Raw genomic sequence first — 24,047 nt, forward strand, 5'->3', positions numbered from 1 at the left:
AAGGCACAAAAAGGCCAAGGTGAAAACATGGGAGAAGATGAAGTCTCCCATGAAGGAGGCCTTTTTACCCATCAATTGTGTGCAATCTCTTTTTTATCAACTACTGCATATCCAGCAAGGGGATAAAACCATAGAGGAGTATGCGGAAGAGTTCCATTATCTGGTGGCTCCGAATAATTTATCCGAGACAAACTAGTTGTTACTCATTTCATTGATGGGTTACAGCCCACTATTGTAGATTAGTTGGGGATTCAGCTAGTGTTTATTGTTGCAGAACTATGCAGGCAAGCCTTTTAGTTGAAAAGAGAAGCAAAGAAAAGTGTGGTTGCATGGAAGCTTCTAATAGATCCACTGGTATTCGAGGTAGCTATAATAAGCTTGCAAGGGATTCGAGTCGGGCCAAAATGTCATTCCAGCGTTTGTGCCATGCGTTCTGAACAATGGGGCAGTGATGCGGACATCAGTGGTGCGCCCTTTAGAGTGTACCAAAGGAGGAGGCGTTGCTGACAGAGTACCAGAGCGGAGGAGTTGATGTGGATGGACGACGGGTCCATCAGACCCACTTTCTGACGCGCTATGAGTGCAGGAGCGGCATGACTGCACCCCGACCATAGATCCATGAGTCGGATTTCACACCCAACCACACGGGTGTTCACCCCGACCATAGATCCATGGGTCGGATTTCACACCCTACCACATGGGTGTTTTAGTTTTAGACTTTTTTATTCTTTTTCTTGTTTCAGGGGCTTTATTGCAACTTTCTTTATTTTTTGTCTTTTTCTTATTTTTCTTGTTTCCAGGGCTTTAGTGTACTTTACTTTTTCCATAGCTTATATATACGTTGTGAGAAACCCTATTTTCATTATTATTAAATGTATAAGAATTCGTCTATTTTCTTCCTCTTTATTCAAGAGATTAGGGTTTCAGGATTGGCCCTTGGGTATTGAGAATTCCACTCCGATTTCGGGTTTCCCTCTTTCTAAGATCTTTGAGGTGCATGAAAAGGTAAGAATCATCCTCTTCTTCTTTTGACGACAAAGGACCTATACCTTCTTCATCTCGAACCCCTCATCCTTCACCCCTTTTGTTTCTCTCTGGATACCTCTTTCTAGTTCGAATGGAAAAATGGGATGGTTAGTTAGTAGAATCAGATCCAAGCTTACTCGTGGACTAACTTATGCTAGATCCGGGATATCTTCATATCCCGAGGTCATCCCTTTTTACTGTTTACGTGATCTTATGCTAAGAGGCATGATCCTGATGGAATAACCTCATCTTTGTGTTGAGATTCACCTAATCCATTTGATTGGAAACAGTTAGTTAATTTGTGTATTTATTTGAATATTCTTTAACCTGATTATATATGCATCTAGGGTTAGGTTATCACATGTCCCTGCATCAAATTTGGTATCAGAGAACAGTTTTTAGCGTAGGTCAATTTATTGTAAATCCGTCTTTGTGGTAGCGGTCATATTTTGTTGAGTTTAGTCAGCCTTTTTTTCCTAGGTTTTATTGAGTCTGCATATAGATCTAAGCCATATAAGGTAGTTGCATTACATTGGTATCGTCATTTTTACCCTTTTCTTGCACATAGATCTAGGACCATTCACTTGTCATTCCTGGTGTATGCACACACACACTAGTCGTGGGTTCAGTCTCCATTACACCATGGACTCCGATCAATTTACCAAGGGTATAGAGGGCTTAACTAAGAAAATGGATCAACAGTTTCGAACCATGAGGGATAATATCGCACAGCAGTTTGCGCATCAAGATGGTAGGTTCGTGCGTCTAGAGGAGAGAGTTGTGCGTCTAGAGGCTGGTATTCCAGCTGCCAGCTTGCCACTGTAGGTGGAGCCCAGGCGACCCCTGACACGGGTTGTCGATTAGTCCTAAGTTATGGGTCCTGATCCGCCTAGGGATGGTTTGGGTGCAAACCAGGCCTGTGGGCCTGGCAACAGACACAATGGGGTGTATCCATTACCACCCACAATCAATCGTGATCCTGTTCTTCCCCCCCCAATAGAACGGCCATGATGGGGTGCGTCGTCAGCACTCCCAGAGATATCATCAGCATGAGGACCCTGCTTCTAGGGTCATGATGGGCATCAAGGTTGATGCCCCCCAGTTTTGATGGGAGATTGGACCCCAAAGTTTTTTCTGACTGGTTAGCAGACATGGACCACTTCTTTGAGTGGCACGGTCTGCCAGACCCACGACGAGTCAGGTTCGCCAAGATGAAATTGGTGAGCCAAGCAAAACTATATTGGAGGAATGTGGAGCGTCGTCGTGAGCGATCTGGAGAGGAGCCAGTTCTCTTTTGAATTAAGAAGAAAGAGTTGTTGCGAGAGAAGTATGTTCCCCTTTCTTACAGGCAGAAGTTGGATCAATGACACATTTTGCGCCAAGGATCCATGACGGTGGCGGAATGCATCGCCAAGTTCGATGAATATATGATGAGATGCGATGTGGATGAGGACCCTGCTATGGTTCTCTCCCGTTTCCGTATGGGCCTCGGGCCTGAGCTTCAGCGGGCATGCTTCACATGGTCACCAGTCTGGAACATGCTTACTAGGTGGTGCAGGAACTGGAGCACTGTGTGCGCCAGTCCAATGTGAGGGGGATTGATTTTCGACCTACTATGCCTAGAGTAGCTCCACAAGGAATGAGACCTCAGGTCGGAATTCAACCCAGAGCTCAACCTGGTACACAACTAGTCAACAAAAATCAAAGTAATAATATGGTTGGACCAAGTACTAGGCCCGCGATGCCAGGGCAATGCTACCGTTGTGGTGGCATGGGTCACATCGCTGCCCAATAAGGGTGTGCGCATTGCCTTTGTTTCCAAACACCCCACAGAAGAAGAAGTGGCAGATAAAGTTAATGTTGACCAGGGTGATGAAGAGATCATTATCCCCTCCCTTGACCCGGCTAGTGATGCCGAGGATGATACTGTGGAGACTTTCTCACTTACAATGGTGAGGTGCGCCTTGACCCAGATGAAGGAAAGCGAAGATTGGCGCAGAACCACCATTTTCCACACTTACTCCAAGTGCAGAGAAAAGAGCTGCAAAGTGATTATAGACAGCAGGAGCTGTGAGAATGTAGTTTCCCCAGTTACTTTGAGTCGCCTGGGTTTGAAGCCAGTCCCTCACCCCAACCTATATAGAGTTTCTTGGGTGAATGTGACATCCCTCCCTATGACCCAACGATGCCTTGTTCCGATTGAGTTTGGACCATACAAGGACAAGTTGTGGTGTGATGTGGTCACGATGGATGTTGGCCATATCATCTTGGGAAGGCCATGACTCTATGACAAAGATGTCACAATATTCGGGCATACAAATAATTGTGTATTTAAGCATGAAGGAAAGAAGCTTGTCTTGTTCCTGCTCCCTCCCAAATCATCAACGGGAGCGAAAGATGTTGTGCTCCCAGGTGGTCCTAAAAGTCAAAGGGCGCCTCAGTCGAAGTCTCTCCACATCATAGATGCTAAGGAGTTTGAGAGAGAGACTATGGTGTACGGCCTACTAGATAGGGAGAGTACACCTGAGGTTGCTATAGGGATACCCCAGGAGGCTCGTCCGGTCCTAGAGGAGTTTCGGGATGTCTTCCCTGAGGACTTTCCAGATGAGCTTCCATCGATGCAAGGCATTCAACATGTGATAGATCTCGTCCCAGGGGCGACCCTACCAAACCTCCCTCGCTACAGAATGAACCCCACCGAGCATGCTGAGTTGAAGAGGTAGGTGGATGAATTGCTTAAAAAGGGATTCCTTCGTGGGAGTTTGAGCCCGTGCACCGTGCCCGTGCCTCTTACGCCCAAGAAAGATGACACATAGCGCATGTGTGTGGATAGTAGAGCCATAAACAAGATCACTGTCAAGTAACGATTTCCCATCCTGAGGCTTGATGACATGCTTGACATGATGGTCACCTCTACTATCTTTTCGAAAATTGACCTCAAGAGCACCAAATTCGTGTTCGCCCGGGAGATGAATGAAAAACTGCCTTCAAGACGAAGGATGAGTTGTACGGGTCGTTGGTTATGCCCTTCGGGTTAACCAATGCCCCAAGTACGTTTATGAGGGTGATGACCCAGGTGCTACAACCCTTTATGGGCAAGTTTTTCGTTGTGTACTTTGATGATATCCTCATTTATAGTACGTCCCTTAGGCAGCACATGAGCACTTGAGGCGGGTCTGTAACGCCTTGCGCGCAGAAAAGCTCTATGAGAACCTCAAGAAATGTTCCTTCTTGACCTCCCGTGTTATCTTCCTGGGGTTCGTTGTATTGTCAGAGGATATGTCTGCAGACCTTGAGAAAGTCAAGGCCATTGTCAATTGGCCTGAGCCGCGTACCATACATGATGTGCAAAGCTTTCATGGCCTAGTTATATTTTATCGGTGGTTCATCTGTAGATTTAGCTCAATTATGGCTCCCATCACAGATTGCATACGAAAAGGGGAGTTTCAATGGACTAAAGCCGCAGCACAGGCTTTCTCGAAAATTAAAAAGAAGATGACGGAAGCACCAGTCATGCGTCTACCTGACTTTACCAAAGCCTTTGAGGTAGCGTGTGAAGCATCAGGAATTGCCATAGGCAAAGTGTTAAGCCAAGAGGGACATCCTATGGCCTTTTTGAATGAGAAGCTGAACGAGGCTAAATAACGCTACTCCACTTGTGACAAGGAGTTCTATGCGGTTGTGCAATCATTGCGCCATTGGCGGCGTTATTTATTACCGCAAGAATTCGTCTTGTTCTCTGATCATGGGGCCTTGAAATATTTGAGTTCTCAAAAGAATTGAGCCCTAGGCATGCCAAGTGAGCACAATTTCTTCAAGAGTACACGTTTGTGCTTAAGCACAGGGCTAGAAAAGAGAATAAGGTTGCTGACGCGCTTAGCCGTCGTATCATGATGCTGCGGTCCATGAGCATTGAAGTTACAGGCTTTGAGCAACTCAAGGGTGAGTACTCAAACTGTCCTGATTTTGGGATCATTTATGCGTCATTGTCTAGTGACCCGCCCTCGAGGAGTGCGGAGTTCGTCCTTATAGATGGATATCTTTTTAGAGGGGACAAGCTCTACATCCCACGTATATCCCTCTGCAATTTTCTAGTTTGGGAGCTGCATGCCGAAGGGATGGCAGGTCATTTTGGTCGAAATAAAACAATTGCCCTTGTGTCTGATCGTTTCTATTGGCCTAATCTCCAGCGAGATGTGGCTAAGATTATAGGGTAGTGTCGGACATGTCAACTGGCAAAGCAGAGGAAGCAAAATACGGGTTTATATACTCTTTTGCCAGTTCCACATGCCCCATGGCAGGATGTTAGTATGGACTTCGTGCTTGGGCTTCCTAAGACTATTCGTAAGCACGACTCCATACTCGTGGTTGTTGATCGATTTTCTAAGATGGCCCATTTCCTAGCCTGTTATAAGACCTTGGATGCCTCCCACGTCGCTAAGTTATTCTTTCAGGAGGTTGTGCGACTCCATGGAGTACCTAGATCCATCGTGTCTGACAGAGATACTAGGTTCACTAGTTATTTTTAGAAGACTCTCTGGCATCTTTTGGGTACGAAGCTCCAGTTTTCTTCAGCATATTATCCCCAGTCAAATGGTCAAATAGAGGTAGTGAACCGTAGCCCAGAGAATTTGTTAAGATATCTAGTTGGAGACCACCACAAGACCTGGGACACTATTCTTCCCACAACAGAGTTCGCGTATAATTCTTCAGTGAACAGGTCCGCAGGAATGAGCCCGTCTGAAATTGTTTCAAGTCTTAGACCCCGAGCCCCCATAGATTTGATCCCCATGGCTACCCCATAGCATCCGTCAGAGTTAGGAGAGTCCTTCGCCCAGCATATACATGCATTGCATAGTGAGATCAGGCGGAAGATTAATTCAAGTAATGAACATTATAAACTTTCTGCTGACACTCACAGGAGATTTAGGGAATTTCAACCTGGAGATGACGTTATGGTTCGTATTAGGTTTGATCGGTTTCCACTCGGATCCGTGAACAAGCTTCATGCCCGTAGCATAAGCCCACTTAAAATTGTGAAAATGTTGGGGTCTAATGCTTATGTTGTTAATATCCCTATTACCATGGGCATCAATTCCACATTTAATGTGGAAGATCTAGTTCCCTTTCACGAGCCATTACCTTTATCCACTGGTTCCCATGTTTCTTTCCAGACCCCCCTATACATGGACCTTGGCCACAGCCTGATCTTCTTGTACTCATCTTGCCTTCTCTTCCACCTGCACTGAGAATAGACAAGATTGAGGAAGTTTTGGACTCCGAGGCAGTTTCCACTCGCTCTGGGGGTTTCCAGAAATTCCCAGTCAAATGGAGGAACAGGCCCATTACAGATAACTCTTGGATCACAGAGGCAAAGCTGCAGCGTATCGACCCCGATTTGCTCGAGAGATATAGGAGTTCACTTTCGCCAATGGCGAATTCTTCCTACCCGGGGAGAATTGATGCGAACATTAGTGGTGTGCCCTTTAGAGTGTATCATAGGAGGAGGCGTCGCCGACAGAGTACTAGTGTGGAGGACTTAATGTGTATCAGTGGTGTTCCATGGGTCGGATTTCACACCCTACCACATGGGTGTTTTAGTTTTGGACTTTTTTATTATTTTTCTTGTTTCAGGGGCTTTATTGCAACTTTATTTATTTTGTCTTTTTCTTATTTTTCTTGTTTCCAGGGGCTTTAGTGCACTTTTACTTTTTCCATAGCTTATATATACGTTGTGAGAAATCCTATTTTCATTATTATTGAATGAATAAGAATTCGTCTATTTTCTTCCTCTTTATTCAAGAGATTAGGGTTTCAGGATTGGCCCTTGGTTGTTGAGGATTCCACCCCGATTTCGGGTTTCCCTCTTTCTAAGATCTTTAAGATGCATGAAAAGTTAAGAATCATCCTCCTCCTTTTCTTTTGACGACAAAGGACTTATATCTTCTTCATCTCGAACCCCTCATCCTTCACCCCTTTCGTTTCTCTTTAGATACCCCTTTCTAGTTCAAACAAAAAAGAGGGATGGTTAGTTATTAGAATCAGATCCAAGCTTACTCGTGGACTGACTTATGCTAGATCTAGGATATCCTCATATCTCGAGGTCCTCCATTTTTACTGTTTGTGTGATCTTATGCTAAGGGGCATGATCCTGACAGAATAACCTCATCTTTGTGTTGAGCTTTACCTAATCCATTTGATTGGAAACAGTTAGTTAATTGGTGTATTTATTTGAATATTCTTTAACCTGATTATACATGCATCTAGGGTTAGGTTATCACATGTCCCTGCATCAGGCAGCAAGATGAACACGAGTTCTAAACATTTGGTGCTACAAAATGCAACAAAGTTGGGCACATTTCCTTAGAATGTAGGAAGCGACAAGTCAATTTAGCCGGTAGCTTTAAAGCAATTGTGGAGGAACAATTAGTTGACAATGAAGGTGAGATCATAGAGGGAACGCATGATGTGGATTATGACACTGACTATGGAGACGACGGAATATATGGTAATGGTCCAAAGACGTTGGTGATCCAAAAGGCTCTTCTTGCACCCAAGTCGTCTATGGAAGATGATTGGTTGCAAACTAATATCTTCTACACGAATTGTAGCATGAATGGCAAAGTTTGTGGGGGTGATCGTCGACGAGGGCGGTAGTGAAAATGTTATATTAGAAGAGGTAATAGAAAAGCTCCAGTTAAAGACTGAGATGCATCCAGTTCCATATAAACTTGTTTGGTTTAAGAAAGATAGTGAGGTAAAGGTTTTCCATTGTTGTTTAGTTTCTTTCACGATTAGTAAAATCTATCATGACAATTTGTGGTGTGACATAGTCCAAGGGATGAATGTGTGTCCCATATTATTGGGTCGACCATGGTAATATGACCAGCGGATCATGCACAATGGTTGGAAAAATAAATACACTTTCATAAAAGATAATAAAAAAAAGTAGTATTAAAACCCATGAAAGAGAGGATTCAAGCAAACCTACAACCATGGGGAAGTTAGCCTTCTATCCCATGCAAAGTTTTTGGAGGAGATTGAGGGTCATGATGTGGTTTATATGTTGATTGGAAAAAGTGCTAATGTTGCCACCCCTATGAAGTCAGCAAATACAAAGATGTATTCTTGGATGAACTACCTCTAAGATTTCCGCCAATGAGGGATATCCAACGTTGCATTGACTTCATGTTGGGATCGAGTTTACCCAACTGGGCAGCCTACAGGATGAGCTTCAAAAAGCATGATGAATTAAAATGATAACTCACCTAGTTAATAGAAAGGGATACATTAGGGAGAGTATGAGCCTGTGCATGGTCTCTACTAACTCCTAAAAAGGATGGCACATGGAAGATGCGCATTGATAGCAGAACCATCAACAAGATTACCATAAAATATCAATTTCTGATACTCCAATTGGATGACATGTTGGACATGCTTTCGGGGGTGAAAATCTTTTCTAAAATAGACCTACGAAGCGGATATCGTCCTATTCGGATCTGCCTGAGTGATGAGTGGAAGACCGCATTCAAGACACGGGAGTAGTTGCACGAATGGTTGGTGATGCCATTTAGTCTCTCTAACATACCAAGCACGTTCATGAGGGTGATGAACCAGGTGCTACAACCCTACATTGGAAAGTTCGTAGTGGTATATTCTAATGACATCCTAATTTATTGTCAAGATATGCTCACCCATATGCATCATCTATGGAGTATATTTGACACTTTGAGACAGGAGTAGTTATATGCTAATCCAAAAAAAGTGTAGTTTAGTGTTGGATTGAGATGTGTTCCTTGGCTATGTGGTGAGTGCACATGGTATTAGTGTGGATCAGGAGAAGATGTAGGCGGTACAGGAATGGCCCATGCCCAAGACAATACATGATGTGCAAAGTTTCCTTAGATTGGCTACTTTCTATCGTCAATTCGATAAAAATTTGAGTACATTGGCAGATCCTTTGACCAATTGCTTGAAAAATGGACAGTTTAGATGGTCTACAACGACACAAAAGAGTTTTGAAGTTGTGAAGAAAAAGTCAAAAGCGCCTGTTTTAGCTTTGCTAGACTTTTATAAGGTGTTCCAAGTAGATTGTGATACATTGGCATCAAGGTTGTACTTAGCCAAGATGGCTGGCCCATAGCTTTTTACAATGAGAAGCTAAGTGGTCTAAGGGTGTGGTACTCTACATATGATGTGAAGTTCTACGCAATTGTGCAGGCCCTCCATCACTTGAGACATTACTTGTTGTCGCACAAGTTTGTATTGTTCTCTAATCATAAAGCTTTGAAATATTTGAATGGGTAGCAAAAACTTCATCAGTAGCATGCGATATGGGTATCTTACTTATAGGAAGTTACCTTCACTTTGAAGCATAAAGCAGGGCACACAATCGGGTGGTAGATGCATTGAGTCACAAAATGAGCTTATTGACCACTTGCAAGCCAAGGTGGTTGACTTTGATTGCTTGGTGACCGGGATTTCGTACATATTTGGGTTGGAATGGAGAGTCCGCATCGAGGAGAATATACTTTAAATGACGGTTTTCTCTTTTAAGGCATGAGATTGTGCATCCCGGAATGTTCTTTCCAAGAGAAACTATTGGTTGAGATTCACGCATGATCATTATTGAGGCACAAGGGTTGAGATCTGACTCTTGCTTTGATTGAAGAAAAGTACTATTAACCATGATTGAGAAGAGATGCGGCTAGGTACATGGAAAGATGCCGGATATGTCAAATAGCTAAACGGCACGCACAAAATGCAGGATTATATATGCCATTACCTATTCCACGAGCATCATGGGTGGTGAGCATGAATTTCATATTGGGATTGTTGCACATAGTATGGTAATGATTCTATTTTTGTTATTGTGGATTGATTTGCTAGAATGGATCACTTTGTTACATGCAGGATGACTAGCAATGCATCCTACATTGCAAGGTTATATTTTTGGGAGGTAGTAAAGCTACATGGGTGCCAAAGAGTATTACTTTGAACATAATAGCAAGTTCATCAGCCTTTTTTTTTTGCAGACATTATTGAGACAATAAGGAACTCATTTTTTGGGGAACTTATTACGTACATTGGTATGTGACAAGCCGAAGTAGTGAGACTTAACCTTGCCACACGCAAAGTTTGCATATAACCAAGCGAAAAACAGAACTACTTGGAAGAGCCCCTTTGAAATGTTGTGTGGTATTAACCCTTTGAACATGATTGATCTCATAACAATACCCAGTATGACTAAGGGGCTTGATGATATTGATGAGTTGATGGCGCAAATTCGCCAAGTGCGCAAACAAGTTGCAAGCTAATTGGAACAAGTGATGCAAGTTACAAGGAAGCTATAGATAGATGACATCTAAAGGTGGCTTTTAAAGAGGGAGGTCTAGTGTAGGTCTACATGTGGAAGGAAAGGTTTGCGTCGAGCATTTACAACAAGTTGAAGTAGATTAACAAAATGCTTATTGCATTGAGCTACCACTTGGAGTGAGCACTTCTAATGTGTTCAATGTTGTTGATCTCACACCAAAAATGGTAATGGACAACGGATCAGACTAAGGGTCAAGTCCTTCCCAACCCGAGGAGGATGATGAGGATGTGGACAACCAGATGTGGATCAAGCTGATGTACTTGCTGAGGAGTTTTGGAATGGATTAGAGTGTGGAAATGGCCCAAATATCTTTCATTATGGGCCAAATCCATAGACCCATCAATGGACCACACATTGTGGCACCCGTGGTACACTTTTGTGTCCACAAAAGGGACTTCTGTTGGCATTTACCTTAAGTTACGAATTTGGTTTTTTTTTGCTTTGCTTGTGTCTCACACAAGTAGATAGGGGTATTTTAGTCATTTTTCTTTAAATAAAGATTGTAAAGCTGAGATTATAACATTCAACCCATATTTTATGCTTGATATAAAGCCCAGATTAGTGTTATGGCTTTTCTTTTGTTTTCCTTCATATAAAAACTCTAAAGAGAATGTCTAGCAGCTTTTAGGGCATTTTTCTCCTCTTTAAGCCTTGGGTGTCAACCCTTCCCTAAGGTTTGTGTGGACGCGGTTTGGCTAGTGACCCCAACACCAGCCAACTAGCCGGTGTCAAAGTTTTGTGGGCCCCACCATGATGTATGTGTTTTATCCACACTGTCCATCCATTTTGTCAACTCATTTTAGGGCACAGGCCCAAAAATGAGGTGGATCCAAATCTTTGGTAGACCACACCATAGGAAACAATGGGGATTGAATGCGTAATGTTGAAAATTTTTTAGGGTCCAAAGACAATAGGGATTGTCTTTCCCTTCATCCAGGTCTGTGTGACTTATCAACAGGTTGCATGGCAAATAAACAATACAATGTGTCTTAGGAAGTTTTTAATGGTGGACATTCTATCAAAATTGTTTTCATGTGGAATGGTCTACCTAATATTTGGATTTGCGTCATTTTTTGGCTCATGCCTAAAATGAGCTGAAAAAATGGATGGATGGTATGGCTAAAACACATACATCATGGTGAGGCCCACAAAGCTTTGTCAATAGTTAGCTGGCTGGTGTTGGGGTCACTAGCCAAACCACATCCAGTTTGTGCAAGTGGATATTTTCACAAGTGGAGCATGTGATCTAGCCATCTAGGCCATCAAAATTGGTGACAACTTTGATTATTCGCTGGTTATTGCATTATTTTTCCTTTCTTTTCAAATAGAAAAATCTTTATTTTTGGATTAGGTGTGTTTGGGTATGATTTGGTTTTAGAGTTTGATATAACTGCATGCAGTTGACGAATTTCTTTCGTTCGCTACATCAAATTTACACGCACAATAGTTCTTTGTGACTGGCCTTGAAAGTTTGTTGTGTTTATTCATAAATAGGGTGTATGAATTGTAGCATGATATCTAATCTGTTTATTCATAAACCGGTTGTGTGATGTGTAGCATAATATATGATATGCATTAATGGATCATTTAATAACTTTTATGTACTTGTTTTTTTTTCTTATGAGATATCTGTTAAAACTTGAAAGTTTGGTAGTTAAGGAACAACATGTGCATGGGATGAGTGTGTTGAAATAAGGACATTGAGATGGATGAGTGGCAAGACGAGGAAGGATGGAATTAGAAATGAATGCATTCAAGTGAACTTCGGAGTAGCACCAATGGGTAATAAGATGAAGGAAGTAGACTTGGGTTCTTTGGTCATGTGCAATGGAGACCAATAACTGCAATGGTTAGGTGTAGGTTGGTTCAAGTTAAAGGCTTTTGAAGGGTTAAAGGAAGGCCCAAAAGGATGTGGGTGATGGTAGTAAGAGAAGACTAGATGGCCTATATAAACCTAAGGATATGGTCCTTGATAGACTATATGGTGGAACAAGATTCATGTACCCAACCTCAATTAGTTGGGAATTGGAATAAGGCTTGGTTGTTGTTGGTGGTGGTGGTGGTGATGAGATTATATATTGAACCCCCAAAAAGGGGGATAAAAGCTAGATGGTCCTTCATTATAAGAAGATATGTTGTTTTCATCTAATAAGTTTATTAGGTAGTGCGATAGGAGGATCACATGTGATTCTAAAGAATATGATGATCCATTTCTAACATGAAAAAAAGAAGATCGTCACACTCAAAAACTTAGATTAAAGAAGGTAGACATGAATAAATGTGTGTTTTGGGTGAACGACAAGCGTCGTGGGTGTGCTCCCCATAGACGCGAGTTCGATTCCCCTCCTCGGGATTACTCGATGCACGTGGTTTGCAGGTGATTGCGTGGATTTGCAGGAATAGTCTCACCTCAAAATGGGGCAGGGACACCTTGACGTCATCAAATAAATAAACAAATGTGTTTTGGGAGGGGGTGATGTCCCCAAAGCTTTTAAGTGACATGTGGCATAGCCATTTATCAATCCAGGCTGCTCATTCATTCATACCATTGGGGGCAAGCCATAGTGAAAAAGTCTCGCCAATCTGATGAGGCTAACCCTTTCAATATAAGCCAGTTTTCACAACCACATTTTTTTTAAAATGAACCACAAATCGATGGTTAGTATCATCAAACCACAACACTTCTTTCGAATCATAAGCAATTCATGGTGGGACCTGTTGTATAGACATTTCAAGATAATGATTAGAATTATTTTATTTCTTTACTCGATCTTGAGTGTCCATTTTTCATGCTATTGATAAAATGGTTCAGATCATCGGATCAGTGTGATTCTTGCCCAATGGCATGAATGAACGAGTGGCCTAGATTGGTGAATGGCCATGCCACACATCACTTGAAAGTTTTGGGGCCACCGCTAATGGCCTCATGAATGGCCATGCTGCACATCACTTGAAAGCTTTGGGGGGACTGCTAATGTCCCCATGAAGGCCGGGATGTTAACATTCACATATGTGCGAGTGTGCACAAGCACACATGCACGCACACAATCTCTTGAGGGCCTAATGCATTATTTAGGCCTTGTGGACATGAAAATGCCTCTTGTCGTGATGCTTGGCTAGTACATTTAGGTGAGTTCTCATGCAAAACCAAAATTTTGAGCCACTCACCAGGTGACCTTAACAACCTAATCAATGAGGATTGTCCTAAAGTTCCTCGCCAAATTGCATTAGGGATTATCCATCTATGAACTCCACAATCACAAATGATCATGCGTGTCATTTGGATGATAAGAACAACCATCATCGCCCTCAACCCCCACCATTGCTTTGCCCACTACCTCCCCCTAAGACCGTTTCCTCACCCACAACCCAAAAAAAAAAGGAAAAGGAAAAGAAGAAGAAGAAGAAGAAGAAGAAGAGAGAGAGAGAGAGAGAGAGAGAGAGAGAGAGAGAGAGAGACAAAGAAAGCTGCAATGGTGGTAGTAGTACAATCTCTAGATCTTCCTAATCCAGTGTCACTTGTCTCAATACATTTGAACAGCTCCATCATATAATGGGGTACGAACATAGATGGCTCTCTTTCTTCTCTACAGGTTCTTCTGGCATATATGGCGATTCACCTACGATGCCCATTTCATGCCTAGCAAGTCTGGGTAAAAGATCTTGAACTTCTTAAATTGTAGAATTCTACTATCACTTAAGATCAGTGTTTTTAGTAGCGCTGTAGTGTAGCGTGTAGCGTATGCTACATAGCGTAGCGAAAACGCTACATAGCGTACGCAAGTAGCGTAAGCTACAGTGCATGTAGCATAGCGTAGTGTGTAGCGTGGATAGCGTAAGCTACCTGAAATCTCTTTTGTTTAAGTGTTTTTTCTATTTTAGTTTAACACCTATTTTAAAATGGTGATGACTTATACCTATGACACATGGCACTACATTAAACTAATCCGGACCATCCAAATTGTGGTCCATATCATAGATAGAGTACTTAGATCAATCTGGACCATCCAAATTGTGGTCTGTATCATGAATTTGTGGTGTTTCAATTAAAAAAAAAGAAGTCACACTTAGAGATGTCTATAGGCAGAGAGAGAGAGAGAGAGAGAGAGAGAGAGAGAGAGAGAGAGAGAGAGAGAGAGAGAGAGAGAGATATTTTGCATGGAAATAAGTGGTTGATGATCCAGATTTGTTGTCAAGAACTCATAGAAATTATGCATTTTGTAAATTTTATCACATCTTCTATTATTTTAATTAAAAATATTAAGGATAGTGTGGCTTACGCTACATGCTATAGAGGGCCAAACGCCACGCTATACGCTACGTGCTGTTTAAAACACTGCTTAAGATATACTTGCTCAAGTTGTTGGGTTAGAAACTTTTCCATGATCAATCAATCAACGGTCATGCCACTCAGCTGAGATCTCAAAGTTTTGTTTTCCCTCAACGGACTAGGAGCTGATTATGATTCTTTTGTCACTTCTGTTCCTTTCCTGCCTTTGAAGAGTTTGGGCTGCACTTAATTTGGATGCTCACATTTTTCCTCCCCTTCATTAGAGATATCATCCTCTATCTTTGTTCCTAGGAGTAGCATGGTTCAGGTTGACCTCAAGCATCGAAATATCGATTTTGAGGTGCTACTCATCTGGTTCCCAAACTGGTATGACTCATTTGAAACCGGATGTGTTGCGTGGACCGGATCATAAGAATGTGGTAGGTGCTATAGATACACTCTCATTCCATTGAAAATCAGAAGCATAAGAAAAATAGAACTTGGTGCTATTGATACGCTCTCATTCCATTAAAGATTAGTTCCAACTAGCTGGCTGCTCTCTTCTATCTTATTCCTTATTAAAGACAGGTAAGTTCAGTTTTTCTCTCCCTTCCTCTTCTTAATTCAGTTTCTTTCTTCTATCATATGTTGTTCTGAAATGTGTCAGAATATCCTTTCCACTTATAGTTAGTTTCCATGGTTAATCAAAACAAGCCCGGGGGTTGGCATGAGTGCGGAATGTATGCATGTGAGGGCTTCCCATGTTCTATGACATGCAATTCATAAAGAAAGTAGACCTGTTATATCTATAAAAAAAATTGATAAATTGTATCAAAGCATATTTTTATGCTTTTTGGTTGTAACTAGTATTGTAAACTTAATAAACCATATGTTAAATCTGTATAACTTTCTTGTGATTGATATCAATCTTTGAATTTATTGCTTGATGAGGAAGCCCCTTTTTTATACTTCTTATTAAAGTTCTTTGTGATGTTGACAGTATGCTATTACTCAATTGAATAAATTGGAAGACAGCATTCAGGAGAGATGGACAAGGAAAAGACCTCGAAAAAATTCTAACATGAGTACTTCTCCTAACTTATAATTTTCTTTTCTTGTTTTGTTTGAGATATCCAGCTACAAAGTCACATATATAACTGATTTATGATTAAAAATAAGTGTTTTGTTGAAAGGGTTCTTGTATTATGCAAACAAACTTAAAGAAAGACTAGCCATGGAGGTAGACATTCCACCTAGAAAGAAATAATGAAGAAGTTACATTATATACTGATGCTGAAGAATAGCTATGTTGAAGTTTAATCGTGTTATTTGTCAACATAGAGGATATGTGTTGATGCAGGATTTTTGGGAGTTCCATGTGCCATTACAATGTTGTGAATCATCTCACTTGAATCGTCTACCACTTTTATTACAAAGATAATGTATGATACTTGGACACTTGGATATATCCAGCATATCATGGCAAAATCCTGCAAAATACCTTTTAATTTTGCACTCCTAACAAAATCCTGCAAAATATTTATTAAAACAGCATGGTGGACCCCGCTGTGAAGCATGTTAGCCATCCAAACCATGCATCAGAGGTGCCCCCTAGAAAATGTGGCACTCCAAAAATCAACTGGATATTCTAGACTAAAGTGAGCCACAACAAAATTTTAGAGGCTTTAAGCGTGCTTTTACACTCTTCCAAATGGTGCTTACCTGAGTCTTGGATCTGGTTGATTTTTGTGGTGTCCCCACACAATTGATTCTTCCGTGTGGTTGTTTGTGTGTGGCTTTTACACTCTTCCAAATGGTGCTTACCTGAGTCTTGGATCTGGTTGATTTTTGTGGTGTCCCACACACAATTGATTCTTCCATGTGGTTGTTTGTGTGTGGTCCTCCATGACACATATCAGCCCCCCTCCCCAAACAAACAAGAAAAAGAAAAAGGAATGCCCCAAAAATCAACCAGATCCAAGACAGGTGGGCCACCACACAGTTTAAAGGCTTTAGGCATTTTCTATGCTGTTTTGGATGTTGTAGCCCACCTGAGTCTCGGATCTGACTGATTTTTGGGGGCACCTGTGATCCACAGTTTGGATAGCTGAAATGCCTCACAGTGGGCCCACACAGTTGATTTTACAGTACAGTTTACTGTATGGGAACATTCTCCACACATGGACACCCATGCATGCACACAGACCCACGTGCACACGCTTAAGGGGAATTACCTGTAATTCACATTAATTTAGGGATCCCGCTATTGGAAATAAAATATACTGTATGTAGATTTTGAATTTTTAAGGTTTCATGATGTCGCCATGATGTGTTTCCCAACCCAAAATTTCTCTAACAACAACATGTTTCCTACTAATGCAAATTTTTGAATAATGATTCTTTTTTTTTTTTTTGAAACATTATTTTTGAATAATGATTCTAACCTATAAAACACAGAAAATGCTCATAAAGGTTAATGAGCTTGGAGTGAACTAGGAAAATTGGTTGTATTATCATTCTAGCTAATGAGGGAAGGGTCCAAAGGAACGTCTCTATACCTATTGGCACTGCCGACTCTAATGAGACAGAAATTTGGGTGCTTTTGATGGGAATCAAATGACTCATTTGGCTTAGGCTTTCACCCAATTATCATTGGGGGGAATCTACCAATGCTACAAACTAGGCTCCAAAGGTGCAAATGTACCCCCAAGGCTCGCAAATTGGGTGGTTGAAATTGGAGCGATTAATAAGCATCTTTCCATCTTTTGAAAGATAGGAAAGACACTAAAACTAAGTTGAATTATATAAAGTGTTGCACAATATAGTGAAAATATATAGAAAAACTCTCCCACTCCCCCTGGAAAAGCCCTTGTTAGATTTAAATTTCATGTGTCACCCCCTTTACCCTAGAATAAATTAGTGGGTTCAATAACCAGTAAAACAACTTCCTTTTTCCATTTTTCTTTTGTTTTTCCCTTTTATCTTCCATATTCCCTTGGCTTGGCTCTCTTCACTATTCTCATGAACTTGTTCTTCCTCAGTAGATAGACAAGATATTGAATCTGGTAAAAAAACATCACCTCTATGGCCTCAAGACATTCAAGGAGGTCTGTGAGATCTGCCTAATTTTGTGACACCTTTTACTTAAATTATTTATTGGTCTCCTAGTTGTCAAATGCCTTTTTGTTTTCTTTTTCTTGCCTTCCTCTTTTGAAAACTTACTGGCACATCCATGATACCTCCTCACACATGCATGTAAATGAAGATCATGAAGTGGATGTATATTGATGTGGAGAGAGAGAGAGAGAGAGAGAGAGAGAGAGAGAGAGAACCTTTTACTTAAATTATTTATTGGTCTCCTAGTTGTCAAATGCCTTTTTGTTTTCTTTTTCTTGCCTTCCTCTTTTGAAAACTTACTGGCACATCCATGATACCTCCTCACACATGCATGTAAATGAAGATCATGAAGTGGATGTATATTGATGTGGGGAGAGAGAGAGAGAGAGAGAGAGAGAGAGAGAGAGAGGGATGATGATGATGATGATGATGCTAAAAGAGGAAAAATAACAACTATGGGAAAAGAAAGAAGAAACTTTCACTTCATAGAAAAGTGCCTATTACAAGGTACAGTACAAGGGAGCAGTACTCAACTTGTTCAAATGAGTATTGGATGATCCAAATTCGTTTTTCATTTGGCCCTTATAGAGAACTTTCCGTAGAACCCCATTTACATCATATTTCTTCCCAAAAATGCATGTCCATTCAATGGCTACCTTGGGACCATGTAAATTAACATGAAAACCACACAAAATTAAAGCAATATGACTCCTAGCCACCCACAAAGTCAATAATTGATTTTTTTAAGACACTCACTAACCCTTTCCCATGACACGTTATGCTTAAGAAATGTAATGACATTTATTCTCAACCATTTTCCAAGTGAGGAATACTCGACCTTTGGATTCTTCAATTTTCCAACCACATGTTATTACCAAGTCACAAACATAGGGCCCCATCACTATCAAACAACCATTTACTTTAAAAGCTTAAGCTATCAGAGTGTGGTGTATCAATGTATATCGAGGGACTTTATCACTTCAACACCCCCCGGCACGTGCAGGGTGGGAACTCCGCACGGGAACATACTGACAAGAGTGGAGGGACACTCACGCCATAAATAGGCCGGGCTTGATTTCCCGGTCCCTGGGTTGGACCTGATTTTTCCTGACCCCCCGTGGGAGAATAATATATTAGCAAGGCATATTTGCTGCTCTCGAGATTCGAACATAGGACCTTCCACTCTGATACCATGTCAAACAACCATTTACTCTAAAAGCTTAAGCTGTCAGAGTGTGGTGTATCAATGTATATCAAGGGACTTTATCACTTCAACAATCACATCTTGTACATGTGGCCCACTTATACAAAGGTATGGCCCAACATGTGTGCTACATCATATATCCATTTGGTTTCTTCAATTCTTTTATTTCTTTGGGTACTACATAAAGCTTTTGTACAACTTTTGTCCCTTCAATCCTATTTTCCATAATTGTGGATTCTTAGTGGTAGAGTTTCTTTTCTAAGTTGTATGGTTCATGCTCTAGTCATTACAATTTATTACTTCTTGGTGTTTGCTCCTCTAGAGGCAAACATGACAATAACAACAATGTAGTAAAAGGTGCTCCGCCCATTAGAGGAGAAGCCTACCTCTACCCTGGATGGGGGATAATACTTGTGCGTGCATGGCCAGAACATTTTTTACAACACTAAACAACTAGTTGAGATTTATTAGTAGCATGGTTGATTAAACGGGTGATTTTCTACTATGACACCCGGATACAGCTACTGATACAGACCCTTCATTTATAAAAAAAGATCAGGACAAGGTTATCTGCCAACCCTAATTAGTTGGGATAAGGCTTAGATGATGGTGATGATCAGGATAAGGTTATCCTATTTGTAGCACACTATTCTATTTGTAGCATGCTATTCTTATTTCTTATTTTCTTTACTTGAAATTTTGACCCATTTTGTTTAATTCTATTAAACGAGGTATTCGTTTTAATCCTTCTAGTATGCTAGTTTATTGAAATTGGTGATGTTCACAATTTTGCAATATTAGCACACATTTTATGACAAGGGTAAAAGAAAATGGTCAGAATTTCATGTATAATACAGGACTAAGTTAAATCATTTCTATGATCATACTCAAGTATCCGGTACTAGTATCAATATCATATCATGTACAACACAATGCATTGGGCATGTACATGTATCTAGTACCCTATAATGTTTCTCACCTGCTATGATCCTATTTCTCCCTTGTGAAGTGAAAATTTCCCTGTGCCTATTTGATCCCAAGTTAAAGTTGACGTTATTTTGATACAATCAATAGATTCAATATATTCTCCATAATTTGGCATCTTATCCTCCTGGCTATGTGGTGGGTTATTTGGGTGGAGAGAAATAGTTGGCGTTCGGAATAGCTTCGATACGGAGGAGTCGGCAGTTAGCAAGGTCAAGCTATTAGTGATAGACTGGGTTTCTCTTTTGAAAGATGTAGCTAATTGTGATCTCCCCCTTTTTTTGGGTAGTAATTTCTGAGGTTCCTCCTCTTGTCTTCTCTCGTTATTCATCTTTCAATTCCTCTCTTTATAAAAGGGGAGGCATTCCCTTGGTAAATGCATCCCATCCAAGAGATTCCCCCAAGAAAATTGAGAGAGGAATAATGAGAGAATATTCATTGTCCATTAGGCTGCCTCTAGATGACCTAAGCCGTTGATCGTGTCTAGTGGCCATCCTAATCGGAGGATTAGAGTGATTAGCTCCTTTCTGCTCCCATAGTGGTTGGCAGATCGTTGGACGTGGGCCGTCCATCTTTGGCTTTGTGCATAGGTCCCTAAGATTGTGTAGATACCATCAGATCCTGTGGGCCCATCCATCCTGGCCTTTCAGATAGAAAGCATGTCTTCACCATTTAAAATCGAAAGTGCATCGAACATGACAATTCTCAAATGATAGAGGAGTGTTAGCTGATCCCAGTACAGGGTGTACTAGCAGAGAATTGAGTCACATTTATGACATGCTTCAATCACCTGGTACCACAAATCCCTACTTCAAAAGCTCTTCTTGTGTTCAGTAAGGAAATGCAATTCTGAAACCAGAGTAAAATTGACACATTGTGGTTTATCACTTTCTGAAGAATTAGCAAGCTAGTTTTATTCTTTGTTACAGTTTTTGGTGAGTCTTGATTTAAATATTCTGACATATGCTTCTATTTCTGCTTATATAAAATACCACTAGGTATAGTTTCCTAGTAAAGTCAGCAGTGTAGCATATTTCTTGATGATGTCAGCAACTTATATGTCCTAGTTTTTCCAATTTGACTATTTGTTCCAATCGGAGGAACTATCCTACAAATAGCATGTTCAGAATCAAAACAGAAGCAAATTTGCATTTGATGTTTGATTCAGTCGATTCTTTATCTGTAGAGAGGTCAATGGATGAGAAATCAAGAAGTTTTTCCTCACAACACCAAAAGGATGCATTTGATGGGAGTAGAAGAGACATAAATGCAGCAATAGATAGAATCTGCGAATTCACGGGTAAGCATTTCATTTGTTTCTCGTACATTTACTTAAGACAATTTTTATCATTGATGCATCTATCCATATGCTTGCAGGAACTAAGATCATATTTTGGGATCTGAGGGAGCCATTCATAGACAACCTGTATAAGAATGGTGTTTCACAGTCTAGATTGGAGGCACTTATTGAGGCACTTGACACGGTAGGTTTTGCTTGTGATTCATGTACATTATTTCATATGCTTATGTCACTAATAAAAGGACAAGTTTTGGTAGTAGATGTCTGAAATACCAAATGCAATCCAATCCCTCCTTATGACCAAGTTCATGATAGATTATGTTACTCCTCTATTGGTTTTGAACCTGCAATTGATGTATTATTTTTGTACTATTGTATCCTCCATACCTAGAATCCTTATCACCAGAGCATCTTATGATGCACAAAAACATTAAAATAACATAATTGTGGAAACCCTTATCACTAAAGAAACAAATGAATCATGTTTCTGGAAGAAAGAAGAAGCATCTTGAAACTTCAGCTCTTTATGGTCACTACAGTTGAGATCCTTTCTAACCGATCGTGTTTCTAGAAATGCATAAAAAAGCTTGCAAAGTTCAGGCTGTTCCAGACTTACATTCATGAGGTGGGCCATGGTGCCCAAACATATTCCATGTTGCAAAATTCAGGCTGTTCGACTCATTAGGAAGGCCACGATGTGCAAACAAAGGGACAGCTAAGTAAAACTTTTGCCCACATAATGAGTGAACTGACGTGATTTTGGGCCTGGGAATCTACATTGCAGGACCTACCTGATAGTGGCTTGGATCTCGCACACATGTTCTAGCTTTGCACCTGTGTTATTACTTGTGAGTAGAGGGCTCGGGCTTTAGGGTTAGGTTACATCCTGTTTCCAAATACTAGCATGTCTTCATGTTGAGCAATGTTTTCCATATCGTTATCATGTAATGTATCGCACCATTAGGATACAGATACATATTAGTTACCGCACAGGATATATCGGTTGTATCGTGTAATTTATCGTTGTTATTGGGAAACATTGGGAAATTGGTCGAATTTTTCAAAAAAACTTTAGAGATTGTTAAAAAAAGACACCAATACACACTTAGAAAAAAAAAATTCACAAAAATCAAGTGCACATTATAGGTTTCCTTTGTATGGGGTCCTAATCTATGCGTTGTTTGACTAAACTGATATAATTATATTCAAAGTCAATTCATATATTTTTTAAATCTAAAAAGACTTGTATGGAGGATTCATGGATCATGTCGAGCTCTACCAACGTCTTCTTCTGTATGTGGCACGCGGAGCTAGGCGGGGCTTTGGGCAAAAGAAAATGTAGGATTATCCTCCTAGCTGTGATCTAGGCCATCTAGGCTGAACGCAACAATCATTATCTTAGGAACTTGTCAGTTTCAACTGTGGGGGGTTTCTCTAGAGTCTTAGTTTTTTTCCGAGATTGGGCTTCGTAGAAGGCTTCTTGCGTTCCTGGGCTTTGGCTGTCGTGGGGCAGTTGTTTGTATTTTTCTTTCTTTACTTTACCTTGTTTTTCTGTTTGTTTTGTGTTTTTGCCCATGTATTTCATTTTGTTTAGTTTGTTTCCGTACTGTTTTTGTTTTTTGTTGTTTCAATAAAATTACCACCTTTCAGAAAAATGTATGAAATCACAAGCATTACATTCTAAAGCAAAAGAAGAAGTAGAAAACTAAAAATATACCTGTTGATTTTTTTATTTTTTTATTTTTTAAATTAATTTTGGACAATTTTTAATTATTTTTAATTCAAACTTCATTTTATTCCAAAAAAAAAACACTAAATTGCCAAGAATGTGTAGATCAGGTTATACACATGTTTGATTTCATGTTTGGACACTAAGATTGCAATCTATTTGGGAAAGTTTGAGGAAATTTAGATTTTCCCCCAAATTTCTGCAACTTGGACCATCTCCCCCAAATCTCGAAATTGAAGCTCCAAATCCATAATTTTTCATGCAAAACATGAAGAATTTTGGATTTCTTACCATTAGACACTATTTACAACATATAAAAACGAAAAAACAAAAAAATGAATCAAAGCCAAAAAAATACGCACCTTTTATAATCCAGCCCCAAGAAGCTTTCGATTGTGATTTCGGAGAAATTTTGAAAATTTTCTTCCAACGAACTATAGTGGACTAGTCAAAATCTCCTTGCAATGTACTATGGAGAAGTTTCTTTTGCAAAATAACAATAATAATAATAATTTTTTAAATTTTTTGAGGATTTTCTGGACAAAACGGTGTTGGTTTCCTTTTATCCCTTTTGATATCGCACTCGATATCAATATATAGCACAATACATTAACAATTTATAAAGGGGAAGCGTGGATATAATGCACAATGCCGCAGTATATTGCATCATGGGATATATCAGTGATATCGCAAGATACTGAAAACACTAATTTTTAGAAGGTATGCTAATGTGTGACATAGCTCTTCCGAAAGTCAAAGACTGTTGCAAGTGTTTTAAAAGGTTAATAGAGGCATGGCCGGAAACACAAGGCATTGGCATCTTCAATTCTCTAGATTCTATAAATTTACTAAAATTTAGGGAAATTTTGCAAAGAATGGAAAATTTTAGGATTTTTTAATTTTCCAAACATGTAATGTACATTATTTGTTAAAAATTACATACTGCAACCGGCACATTTTCTTAGGTACGAGTAATAAGTTATGTATACCCTAGAGAATCACAGTATGCAAAATAAATACTGAGGCATTTAGAAAAGCAGA

At 40.3% G+C, this 24,047-nt stretch overlaps 1 protein-coding gene across 2 annotated transcripts in view; it reads left to right on the forward strand.

Annotated features, from left to right (window-relative positions):
• Window positions 1-24,047, forward strand: part of LOC131227340 (protein unc-13 homolog) — a 127,531-nt gene that overhangs the window by 99,473 nt on the left and 4,011 nt on the right. For both annotated transcript variants that reach the window (XM_058223123.1, XM_058223122.1), the window contains 3 exons: window positions 15,673-15,757; window positions 21,164-21,277; window positions 21,355-21,461. In XM_058223123.1, the coding sequence (XP_058079106.1) occupies window positions 15,673-15,757; window positions 21,164-21,277; window positions 21,355-21,461 (306 nt within the window). The remainder of the gene's footprint in view (window positions 1-15,672; window positions 15,758-21,163; window positions 21,278-21,354; window positions 21,462-24,047) is intronic.

This window comes from Magnolia sinica, chromosome 15 (genome assembly GCF_029962835.1).
Source record: "Magnolia sinica isolate HGM2019 chromosome 15, MsV1, whole genome shotgun sequence".
Taxonomy (NCBI): Eukaryota; Viridiplantae; Streptophyta; class Magnoliopsida; order Magnoliales; family Magnoliaceae; genus Magnolia; species Magnolia sinica.